General features: G+C 41.6%; 1 protein-coding gene across 2 annotated transcripts in view; it reads right to left on the reverse strand.

Annotated features, from left to right (window-relative positions):
* plxna1a (plexin A1a) overlaps positions 1-13,626 on the reverse strand; it is a 181,745-nt gene that overhangs the window by 35,257 nt on the left and 132,862 nt on the right. For both annotated transcript variants that reach the window (XM_057363321.1, XM_057363320.1), the window contains exons 11-14: positions 9,614-9,710; positions 7,631-7,821; positions 451-602; positions 215-335 (exon numbers count right to left, since the gene is read on the reverse strand). In XM_057363321.1, coding sequence (XP_057219304.1) covers positions 215-335; positions 451-602; positions 7,631-7,821; positions 9,614-9,710 — 561 coding nt within the window. The remainder of the gene's footprint in view (positions 1-214; positions 336-450; positions 603-7,630; positions 7,822-9,613; positions 9,711-13,626) is intronic.

Here is a 13,626-nt window from a genome sequence, read left to right on the forward strand (position 1 = left end):
TCCAAACCTGCATGACTTTCTTTCTTCCGATGAACACAGAAGAAGATATTTTGAAGAATGCTGGTGGCCAAACAACACTTCCATTGTATGAACACAACACCCCTGAGACATTTCTCAAAATATCTTCTTTTGTGTTTCACAGAGGAAAGGATGAACACATAATGACAGAATTTGTGTTTTGGGGTGAACCATCCCTCGTCTCCAAGATGCTTACCACAAAGGTGAAAGCCCTGGGTGAGAGTGCCCTGTAGTCAGCCAGACAGTCTCGGACGCAAACCTCCACCTGTGCTTCCTGTACGCGATACCCTGTGGCGTCATTCAGCATACACACGATCCTGCGGAAACAGAAACGTGAGAATCAGGTAAACAGATGATTAGTAAAATTAATCTCTTAGTGATTTATTATTAATGTACTGTAGTAAGGATGTCTTATGCATTGTAAGAGATCACCTTTCCGCGCTAACGTATTCCTCTTCTATAGGTAGGCAAGGAACTTTTCCCAGTCTAACGCCCGTCTGAATGTCTCTGAATTGCAGGCCCAGGTTCTCTCCGGTGATGGTGAGCCTGGTTCCGCCCTGCCGTGGTCCGGTCTCTGGAAGCAGCTGTTAAACAGAGAAACAACGACTTAAATAGAAAATAGAAGAATGCATGAGATTTACTTCACCTTGACTGAACAGGCCATATTTATAAGATGAAAAAACAACAAGGATTAATCCAAGACCCCATTCTTTCACACCCATCTCTGGTGATCCGGACGTGCTAAATACAAGTGCGAATAGGGTCAGGGACCCAACTGAAACATCAGACAGCTCTGTTTGACACAAAAGGATTGTGCTTATATTGAACTTCAAGTACGTTTGGGGAAACCATGTTTTTTAATAATTTTGTAAGCATGACTTAAAGGAAACGTTCACCCAAAAATGTTCTTTGGGAGTCAATGGTGACCCAAAACGCCTTAATTACAACTTTCATTAAAATATCGTCATTTGTGTTTAGCATATCAAAGAAATTTGTAACAACTGAAGGGTGACCAAATGATGACAACATTTTCATTTTTGGGTGAACTATTCCTTTAATACAATGATATGGTCACAGGAGACACATTTAACAGGTGTAAACACAAACCGTTGAACACTTATGACAAGATCACCCGAGACAAGTGTGAACATGACCTGAAGTCAACATCACACTATTTGTGCCATGTTAGAAGAACATTCCCTTTAAACACCCTTAGTGATATTTGAACACTAAATAATGGACCTCTGGTCAGTGGAAAGGTCTTGGCATGGAGCCCTACAGCTCCCCAGTCTCACAGTTCCCATACAAACTCAGACGCCTGGCGTTTTAATGGAGACAAATCACCCCCTGGCGCAGGGGAGCAGAAGCCCCTAACGCCAGGCACGGTGAGATACGTCCCTCCGGCCCCCCTCCTCCATCCAGGCTCTAATTGAAACTTATTACCCATGCTCCTGGATGCGTGCTTCTGAGCTGCGTGGCGCAAGGCGGTAGGATAATGTGATTTATTTAGCTGGATTATTCTCCGTAACAAGGACAGGTGTGGCATGACAAAACAAATATGGTGAATGATGTGCGGGGGTACCAGCGGGACGGCGCCCTGTAACAGCCATCATGAGGTAATTACAGGTAGTCTCTATGCCCGATCTCTTGACCACGAGGTCTCCATGGAAACCTGGAGCCGGGCATCGTCTGCCTCAGAGGCTGGGGCTCTAGGGGAAATTCTGGAGTGGAAATGATGGTGCATGTTTTACTGTACGTTCAGCTAACGCAATGTTGGAAATGAGAACGTCGGTATGGTTTATTACAGTTACGGTGGGTCAGACGCACAAAGCTGCACTGAATGAGAAACTGAATTGGATTTTCAATACAAGCTCATGCAGTTCAATTGGTAGAATGTTGTTTTAGCTTGTAGCGGCCCAACGTGATCTCCAAAGGGGCGTATTTGTTTTTTGTATAGGTGGTTAAATAATATAAGTAAAACATGGCAAAAAAATGGACAAAACACTAAACGTTCGGGAAAAATTGTTTGGAAAAAGGCAAAGTATAGCATTTAAATATACAAAAAAACTTAAAAAAAAGAAGAAGCTAATTGTACAGTACAATGACTGTAATTTTATCACTCATTATTGTCAAGCCTCCTTAAATTCTTCAGTTTGCACTTCAAGCACAACTATGCAACATCCATATAACGTTTTTAAAACATCTTCAATAATACACTCGAATAAAAAGCAAACGCTTCAATTTTCCAAAATGGAGATCACCTTTGGTCATTACTGTACAAACTGAAAAAAATGATACTGTACCTTAAATGTGCTTAAAGTCACTTTGTACAAAACCATCTGCCAAATGCATAAATGTAAATGTAAAGCAGCCTGAGGATCAAAACAAATTCAGGTTTTATTGATAGACCATGTAAACCAATGAGCCTTGACCTAAAAATGACAGAATTTGGACTCGAGAGTGTTGCTGTGGGATTACACAAAAATAACCTACATTAGATGTCTTTTATTATGTAAAAAAAAACAATTTATACATTTCTAATTAAATCAGCCTTAGCGGGGAATGACAGATAAAAATAAACTCTCTCAACACAAGAGGGAGAACGCTAATATACAGGCACGTTCTCCCCGAGGATCTTGTTAAATTATACACAGTTAAGTAAATCTCCCTTTCATTATCGGCTCCGGGTAACGATACATTTTAAAAATATATGCAATTACTGCGATTAAAGTGCACTGGATCGCAGGAAGCCCCCCTGCAGATTTACAGTGGCGAGATTATTACTGTTTGCGTGTGCCCCCCCGTCCCCACCCCGCACGGGTGGGAGGACAACAATCAAGGGAGAGTGGGAGAACTTGGAGGGCGAAGAGAATGGGGGCAGTCTAAAGACCCCCGTTTTCCAGATCCCATCCGCCCACCAGCCACCTGCGCGGTGCGAGAGGCTTAACAGATTCCTGGTGTTCCGTGTCCTCTGTTGTTTACGTTTGCTTGTCATTTGTTTGTCTGTCTGCCTCGCGTTCTCTCCCTGATCCTCATTAGCAAGGTGCGGTTTTATCTCGGCTTGGATGTCTGAGCGCAGCCGAGAGATTTGGCAAGCACTTGGGTAAAATCTTTCCCTCAAAAGACATTTGGCAACACAATAGCTGAGGATCTCTGACTGCGACGTACATTTTACACAAACCATCCTGTTATAAGGTGCTTTGCCGGTAGAAACACGTACTTGTGCTGTTCATCGGGGGTCTCATTTATAAACGTTGCGTAGCACAAAATGGGGCTGGAAACGTGCGTACGCCACTTCCCACTCAAAGGTTGTGATCTATTAAAAACAAACTTGACGGGAGAATGTGCGCACCTGTAAGCAAACTCTGTCCCATGCGTACGCACATTCTGGAGACAACTGGCGACACAAATGGTGAGTTAGTGAACTTAGATTGCAGAAAGTAAGTGTGATAAAAATGATTATAAGCATTATTGCCTCACACACATTTAATTTGACCTCATATCCGTTAAACATCGACATTATCAGTTATTTGCGCTTGTATTGAGTGATAATTGTTTCATGCACCTTCTTGTAAAATCCAACTCAAATCTGAAAAAAAATTCAATTTAAATATTTAATCAGCGCTGTCTCACCATCACACTATGAGCGCATGAGGAGGAGACGATCCGACTGAATAGGGACAGCATCAAATACGATAACTGCAGAACACAGTGTAAATAAATACTAAATATATTTTCCTTAAATACTGTGCATGATCATCGAATGTCAAAGTCTGGAAATACAGCCATTAAGCTCTCGCACAATCGTTTCTCTTTATGTCCTCGTTATCAGTCCTAACTAAGTTCATAAAACCGAAATGAAGAAACATTCGTCTTTTACAATTATGTCTTCAAACTTTATCTCAGGTGAAGGACACCGCTAATTAATGAGGTGATTTGAATGAGGCGATCAGTCTAAATGCTGTAAACATTTAAATGCTGCAGAGACCTTCGTTGGCTTTAATCTATTTATAATTATTATTATTATTAATAATTATAACAATTATTAATTTGTAAATCGTAGTGAATCTCATGTGTGGCCATTTGTGATTTCCTTGCGGAGATAAAGGATGGGATTTCGGCAGTTTTACATCATGTTTTGTTATTTTTCTATGGCATCTGAGAGCGGTTGGACCCGGAAACGGTCCATTATGGTGCGTGACGTCAGGCTTAACAAGCGGATTGGATGTCAGTCTGATTAATATACAAATCAGTATTCATGAGGTGCTTTGCATTGACTATTTATGGGTAAAAATGGGCGTGTACAGGGCAGGATATCAGGCTGATTCACGTACGCACACTTGCAGGTGATCTATGATTTATAAAGCGAATATTGCTTACAGTTTTATAAGTCTGAATATTTTTTGGCGTACGCTATTTTTGGCTTTCGGGCGCGCGTACACTTTTAGTAAGCATCCTACGCACAGTTTTATAAATGAGACCCCAGACATGTAACGGCACCCGTCTGACGCAGCGCTCTTTGCTTCCTGATGTAATTGAGGTTAAGTGTCTTTGCTTGCGTACAGGCGTTTCCCTCTGGATTTCACCCTGCAAGCCTTCTATTTTCAGAGCCTCTCTACTGAAGAATAAAACTTCGGTGGTATGAGTTCTGTACCTCATTTTTTTCTTCCAGAATTTTCTTCAATATTGCTAGTTTGTAGCATATGTTCTCAAATCCCTCTCCCCCTAAGCCAATCTTACAGCCTCGTATAGACCATACAATCAAAAATTGGCTTTTTGCACAAGCGATGCCAATAAAGAATACAGAATAACCGAACAACAACAAGCAAAAGTGTTCTGTAATTGGTTTCACTGGGGTTGTTTTACATGTCGCTTGGTGGCGTCCAATCACAGACAGACTTTGCAAAAGGCTCTCCATTTGCTTTTGTTGGTCTCCCACAAGGATGCCATCTTTATGACTATTTTAATTTGCTGCCTATGTGGAGAGTGCAGGGTGCGCACATCCAGTCATCCAATCAGAAGCTGTGAAAATCATTCCTTCTGTTTACGCTCCTTTGACTGTCTCACTTCATCTAGCCGCATTCGAACCAAGTCACAACAACATGTATATTTGACATATTTCATGTCAAAGCTTATCAGTGCTGTGTGCTGTTGACAGAAGTGAGATAAGGAGGTGTGTGTGTGAGAGAGCGAGAGATAGAGACAGAGCAACAAAATCCCAGATAAAGGAATTTAAATGCTCAGCATAAGAAACCTTGCTGTTGCCCCTGGTTAGGTGTGCTGTACTCTTGTGTAATTGGAATCGGGGAAAGTCGACACTCTCAGCAAGTTAGGGCGATATTGATGACAAAGGTTTTCTCAAAATGCACCTCTTCTCTTTAAAAGTCACATTTTTTGGAGGATCTATCCAGTACCTCAGAGATGACGTATTTTTGTAGGCTAACCCAGAAGTAAGCGCCGCGCTGGTTCCCTCGACCGAAAGCCTATGCATTTTTCCCACAGACTTTCGGTGGATCACAAAAAATAAGCTCTGTGATTAACAAAGGTTTATGATGTTTACACGTTTTGTCTATCAAGATAATCTTTACAAATTAACACAACATTTGTTACTTTTGAAGCCGAAATACAATCGGCAGAAGTAAAAAGCTAACACGATGCTATAAACAGACTACACTCAAGGTCGCTCGATATCAATGTCACCATCACCACGCCTCCGTCAACTCTTTCAAACTTGATAAAAAATGTGTTCCCTGGTAAGTAATTACTCCGTGAATGAATTCGCATCTGCGTTTTAAGAGATCTCTACCCATGTTGCATTATTTGTAAGCTTTATGTACGCGATGAACGTCCCCGCCAAAGGAAGTAGTCGCTTTTAGCAACTTGTTAGCAACAGCAGTTTTTAAGACACAATAAGGCTTTAAAAAATCACAAGCGGGTTATAATTGGTGTGTTTTATGTCATAGAATACAACGTGAAAATATTTGGGAAAAAACCGGGAAATGGCTGAGCTCATCGGTTAAGAAATGTTTCCACAAATTTAGTGCTCACATACAAACATCGCAGAATTGAAAATTTCCAGAGCTGAATGCTAATGGACAGTTCTCTATTGTAGACCACACTGGCTGGAACAGAGATCAGAGCACAAAAACTTTGACGTCAACAGGCCGCTTCGGCCGAGACGCAAAGCAGTCCACAATGAGACCAACATAAAGCAAATTCAATTACCACTCAGACCCAGGGGTCTCTCTGAAGAGACAGCATAAGACTGAGAAAATCCCAGTTAAGGACTCAATTCCAAATGAAATTAGAAGCTTATCCAGCAGCTAATATACTAAGTCACACCGCTCTGATGTGAACAAAGGAGGAACAAGAGAATGAGTGCACTAGAAATGGGAAAAACTGTACAAAATGCCTGTGCTGAGGTTGGAAGACATAGGCATACATAATGCTACGTGTTAAGCTATTATATGGAAAGTGAATGCTCTGTAAGATGTAGAAAAGACGAGTGTTAAGGAGGGTCAGCATCAGCTCATAAAGTCCTTTCTACAACCAGTGACCTGGCACCAAAACGGGAGCCTTACAGTACGTGAACCGTGAGATGGGGCCTAACGGACAAACTGCTCTGCAGAGAGTGTTTCGTGAATACGTTATCTCCTTCGGCAAAGAAGCAAAAATGTGACGACATCTTTGTCCTGTGTCAGCCACCGTAGTGCTTCGAAAGGGAAGGGGGAGGGGTGGAGTGAGCCGTTGGTTGAGATTCGCAACCTCGCCTCTAGATGCCGCTAAATTTCACACACAGAACCTTTTAAAATAAAACAATACAGAACTAAATCAACTCATTAACCAACTAGTCGGTTCAATAGACCAGGTATTATGGACAACTTTCCTATCAGTGACTGACTGCAGTATGGCTGATGTTGGACCTGTGCTTATTATGACAAGTGACCCGGGTTATGAAAATAAAAACCTTATTTTGTTTCATTTCTTTGTCTTAACCTCTCTCTTCTCTCTCTCTCTCTCTCTCTCTCTCTCTCTCTCTCCATCCAGGCATTTAGCTCTGGATATAGAGCGATAAGTATGCAGAGACAGGCATGAGCTAACGGATTAGCAACTGTGCCATTGGCAATTACCCAGTATCAGGGGCTAATCTGACTGAGAGAGACCGCTGTCTCTCTGAATACTAGCTGGCAGCGCTGGCACATAGCAGTATATTAGCATCAATCCATTGCTGCACGCCAATAAAAGCAAAGCGATAGATTTGTCTGCCAACGTCGTGCTGAAAACACAGGGAGACGGGCCGGAGGTCTATTGTTTTAGATTAAGAGTGTCAATGTTATAGAAACTTAAGAATGGCAGGGCACTGCTATTGTCAGCACACGGGAAGTGAACGAAAGGCGAAGCTTCTCTGAATGGAAGACAGCAGAATAGAGAACCGGCACACTCCTGAAAATCCCTTTAGTGACAGGTTAAGTCCGTCAGTCACATGACTGCTTTCTTCAAAATAAAGGCGCTAAAGAGCATCTGTAGCATGAAAGCTCATGCAATCCAAGTTTTTTTTAAAGCCTCGCGATTATGAGTGTGTACATGGGTTGACTGAATAAAAATAGGTTACCTTGATGATTTTCGGGTGTGCGCAGCGACTGTTTCCAGCGCTGGGGTGCATCCAGATGCTCTCAGGAGGAGCACACTCCTGTCTCAGCGAACACTTCTTCTCTTGGATGCACCAGCCACAGTCGAAGCGAGGATCTGCTTTCAAACACATTCCGCAGCTGTCCCGCATGGCGTAACACTTGTACAGGTGCGCTAGCCAAAAAAGAGAACGAGAGAGGGAGATAAATGGTTAGAAAGAAACGGGCAAGACAAATCTAACTCGAGTGCAGCAAAGCTGAAGTTTCGTACAGTATTTTATAAAAAAGAAGAACAGTTCTGGCTCTGAGATGTGTTCGGACGAAATATGTTTGAAGCTCTTTAAAGTATAAAAATAAGTAGCAAAACTTACATACTGTATTATATTTACATAAGACACTTCCTCTGAAAAAAATAAAGATTTTTGGAAAACAGAAAAACATTCAGTTCTCTGAAACTGTAAAACTGCAGCATAGGAGATTAAAGTATGCATAAACCAACACGTGTCACTTCAGATACAGCTAACAACATTTCGTAAAGATAAAGAATGCAGATTTTTGTCACAGGCCTCCGGAGCCTGAGGATGCTGTGGCTGAACGTTCTGCTGTCTGAGCGTCACTGCCGCCGGACTTCAAAAGAACCGGCGCATCCATCCGTCTCAGCCTCGTGCTAATCTGATTAGCCACAGCTAAGCTTAAAAGTAGCTCGGTGCTAATTAAACTGAACCAAATGAATGATTTAATTACATTAACATTTCCACTTTACAGCAGGATAAAGCTGGGGGTTTCTCTGCCGGCGTGTAGAAGACGGATGCATTTAATATGCTATAAAGAGGGGTGCGGAAATATAGAGAGAGAGTGAGAAGGAGAGAGTGACATATGGATGGAATGGCAAACAAAAGAAAAAGGAAGAAAATGAGTGGTTAAGAGAGATGGGACCAAAACAAACTGCCTAGTCTGTCGATGACTTCACACAGTGTTTTTATAAGGCTACTTCTACGGTAGAAAAAATGGTTTAAACAGAAGGCATAGAGACCATTTCTCTTTATTTCTAAGTCTTTAATATTTCTGGGACATATTTGAACCTTGTTTAAGTATTTATTAGTTCCAGGTGAAAAAGCTAAAAGGCCATGCTTTGAGCATATCAATAATAATCAAACAGACACAATAGGAACCCAACAGAAACATCACAGAAATTCGAATGGTTTCCATTAAAATACCATTACGAATCATTAGCTTTTCCATTCAAATCAGTACTAAATTCATTTTTGTAATGTGTTTTGGGCATCATTCCAATACAGTTCCAATAAGCCTTGCCAGAAGACATCCTACCAATAAAATCCATCACATACCAGTAGACACATTATGGTTTTCATTAAAACCAATACAATTCCCATTATAACCATTACATCAAAAAATATATATATTGTGTCACTTCAAACATGTATGACTTTCCACAGAACACAAAAGAAGACATTTTGAAGAATGTTGTCAACTGCCACCCATTCACTCGCACTGGTTTTGTGTCCATACAATAGGAGTGAATGGGTGCTGTCGCTGTTCGGTTACCAACATTCTTCAAAACATCTTCTTTTGTGTTCTGCAGAAGAAAGAAAGTCAAACAGGTTAGAAATGACAAGAGGCTGAGTAAATGATGACAGAATTTTCATTTTTGTGTGAACTATCCCTTTAAGACCAAGGATGCTAATAAATCGCACACTTTAATTCTGTACAAATTTTGAGAGGAACTGAAGTGTGTTTTCCCATTGTTTTGTGGCAGTAACAGCACAGACAGAACCAGCTTATCTGTCCTAAAAACACCGAGGCCTGGAAAGACATGCAGTCAGGCATAAAACAGCCCTAATTCTTCTTCACAAGCACTGACGAGAGATGTGGATACTACACAGAGAAGGGACTGTTACTTAATGTGCAATGAACTAGTGAGAGTAAAAGAGAGAGGTCAGTTTTACCTTTAATATTGTAAGGGTTGTCGATGACAAAATCTCCATTCCAAACAACAGAGAGGTCCACAGGAAGGTCGCTGATGTCATTTCCTTCGTAGTCATACTACAGAGAGGAAAAAGAAAGAGAAGACCAATTTGATGACTGCGCACTCATGGACACACATTTCAGGACCCAGAACAGCTTTCTATTTACTGTGCATCAATTCACAAATAAATAAAAACCACAAAAAAACAATTCTCCACAAACGTACAAAGCGAACATCATGCCAAATCGACGCAACCATATTGCTGCGCAACACGTCAGTGATTTACAACACAGATCCTGACATGCGACTGGGGTCTGTTGGGACGAAGAGCTTTCTGAGAAACACTGTTCCAGCGTTCCAGCTCAGAATGAAACATGCTGGCTTATCTCGGCCCATGTAAATCTTGCCATTTAAGTGTGTATCCTAGGGAGAACGAGTGAGCAAGCCAGATAAAAAGAGACGGGCAACAGAGTGAGACGGATGGAGAGAAACAGACATGTCTGGATTCTCATCACGCAATTGTGCGACTGTCAGATCAATACAGGGGGAGGTGGAAATACTCCACCCCCACAGCAGCCTCTTCACTACTGCCCGTCTAATTCACAAACACACGCACACACATGCACGCACGCACACACACACACACACGCACACACATGTTTGGTTTACTATCTCCGTGGGGACAGTCCATAGGCGTTAACGTTTTTTTATACTCTACAAACTGTATATTTTATCCCCTACCGCTAACCCAACCCCTAAACCTAAAGATCATAGAAAACTTTTTGCATTTTTAGATTTAAAAAAAATTGTTCTGTACAATTTATAAGCTTTTTTGCCCATAGGGACCTCAATTTTGGTCCCCACGGTGACACGAGTCCCCATGTGTTGGTGTGCATTCAGGTCCCCACCGGGATATAAAAACGTCCACACGCACACAAACACACACACGTTACAAGCACCGATAAACAGCAGCAGACGTACCAGACGACACGCTCACAGACAAGGTTCTCGTATCAGGATCGTGAGAAACGGTCTCATCAGTAAAACTACTGACTCAGAACCAGCACACAGAAAAATACGATTTGTCAGAGCGCATCTTCACGTTTCTGGATGAAAGGAGAGGTCAGGAGGCGCGCAGAGGAAGTGAGACGGGAACGGGAGAGAAAGCATGTGCGGGAGATCTCAGAAATCTAAATTACAGACTGGAAGTGTAACAAACAAGTGGCGGAATTTAGGCGTGAAGCGTGTTGCGGGAATGTAAGTGAAATTGGCATTTCCAATTTGCTTGGTGACATATCTCATTAAGAGTCGTACTGTCTTCACTTGTGTACACACACACACACACACACACACACACAAAATTCACACATATAATTGTTGACAACGGTTTGTTTTTTTAATATGTGAACAGCAAGATGAGTCTAGTCAGTGTTAAAACTGGCTAACACTGACACCCGCCCCCAAGATATTTTTAAGACAGTTTCTTAAATTCCACACAAACATGATCAAAACGTTGAAAACCCAACATGTTGACTATAAAATAACGTTTTAATTAATGAAAATAATTGTATCATTTTAACAACTTTCCATTTCTCTTCAAAAGTTACAGAGTTTAAAAAGTACAGAACAAGAACGACCCCGAACAGATTCACATCAGACACACACACACAAATCTGATATCAGCTGCCTGTCTGAACAAAGCCAAAGATTCATATGATAAGCCTTTGAAAGGCTCAAGGTCAAAGTAAAACCGCTGAACGCCCTCGAGTCACAAGACCTTTGCTTCACACAACGATTCATTGACAGCTCCTCTCCAAAGCTTCGGCTTGATCAAACATCCTCCCGGCCGACCGCCAAAGACCTCCACGCTCATGCAAGCATTCTTCTCCAACCAGCCACGTGAACTCTCACACTTCTCCTCACCAGCGTCCCGGCTCCATTAAACTTTAAAGAGCGCCCCCCACGCACGCCACGTCTCAACAACGGCCGACCCTGTTCCCCGAAGGCCGTCCGAAAACGCAGATATGATTTATTCATATCACCATTAACATGCTTTTGACACGCTCACCTCGGCCGGACAATCGCCGCACACGCTAATTGCAGCACTAAGGCCATGTGACCGAGGTCGCGTGACTTTCAGAGACCACAAAATAGCTGGAAACGACTGAAGAGGGCTTTGTTCTTTACGAAAGGTCACATATGCAGCATTTATCGGAAAGGTGGTTGAAAACAACGGGTCCTTTCGGGGAGCTCGGGGAGAACTCTTCTTCTGCTGGAGACGGGAAGAATAATAACGCTCATTATTCAGCCCGTGGTCAGCGTGAAGACGTGGCGGTGGGTAATTAATTGCTTGTGCAAGTGCGAGTTCCCATGAGGCCGTTGGAGGCCTCAACACACAAGGTGAGTAGAAACATGCACATGACCTAATTAAGAAGAACCGTGATCCGGCAACTATTCCATACGCACCATACACGCGCACACACACAGTCCCTCAGGTGCTGGTGTTGATAAATGTCAACGCCCGCTACAATGTCTCTTTCTCTATATCTTTGTCTCTGTGTGATACAGCACATCGCAGTGTCCACAGGGAAAGCGTGGTGTGTTTTCAGGAAAAGTGCTTCTTAAAAAAGGCACAGAAGCTATAGGTGTCTTTAGACCGAAGAGGTGTAAGGTGGCTCAGAGGTGCACCAAATGTCGTTTAAGGACACAAATACTGGATTAGATCCATTTAAAGCATGCGGGCTATGACCCACCTCACACCCTAGAATTCTCACCACTGTATTGCATTGAAATGAATCAAGTAAACTACTGCAAAATAATGTTTTTAAATCACTACAGAGGCTTCACATTAAAGGAACAGTTCACCCAAAAATACAAATTCTGCCTTTATTAACTCACCCTCGAGTTGTTCCAAATCTGTATAAATGTATTTGTTTCGATGAACACAGAGAAAGATATTTAGAGGAATGCTTGCAACCAAAATCGCTTTTGTGTTGAACACAAAAGAAGATATTTTGAAGAATGTAGGAAAGCAAACAGTTCTGGGGCACTTTTGACTGCCATTGTCGTTTTTCATACTATGGTAGTCAATGGTGGCCAAGAACTGTTTGGTTACAAGCATTCTTCCAAATATCTTTCTCGGTGTTTGTCAGAACAAAGAAATGTATACAGAAATCGAGGTTGAGTAGCCTATACGATGACAGAATCTTTATGTTTAGGAGAACTGTCCCTTTAAATACTATTAAAAGTGAAGAAAATACTAAACACGACTTCAAAATAACACAATAATACATATCTTAATTATTCTTTGTTAGTATAGCTAATAAACAGTACATGTTATAAAAAATTGGATACACATAATAGTCCGTTTACAAACCTACAGACAATTATTATCAGTTAGCTTAGTCATCTTATTGAAAACAAACATCACGTTTCCTATATATTTCATAATTTTCTTTTTTTCTTTCTTCTGTCATTAATATTTGTATCAATGTGCATTTACAGTAAAGCTGATTTAAAACGCTGCAAAACTATTAAATATGAGTACTATATGTGCTAAAGAAATAAATCTGAATATGATTAAAGGTTAGGGTTAGAGCAAGATACAGTGTATCTTGGCCACTACATAAAAAAATCACAGGAACAAAAACGTTGCCCAAAGTGAAAAAAGTGCAGAACACAGGCTACAACTTTACGATGACCTTACAGCAGAACAAACAAAACACACTTTCACTTTGAACAAGATAAAAAAAGAAGTACCAAAACTTTACCAGGTATAATAAACTCATGAGAGGTGCAAGAACAGCCTAACATACGAGCTGTACAGGATCTGGTACTCTATATCACCCCACCTGCACGCCCCAAAATTCCTAATTACCCTCACAGAGGAAAACGAATGCACCCCAGAAAAAGTGAGACATCGAGCATCTCCTCAGCCTGCGCCCGTCCTCTGCTGGCAAGCCCATAGATCAGAGAGAAGCGAGGAGGGGGTGA

Source organism: Triplophysa rosa, linkage group LG21 (assembly GCF_024868665.1).
Source record: "Triplophysa rosa linkage group LG21, Trosa_1v2, whole genome shotgun sequence".
Classification (NCBI taxonomy): Eukaryota; Metazoa; Chordata; class Actinopteri; order Cypriniformes; family Nemacheilidae; genus Triplophysa; species Triplophysa rosa.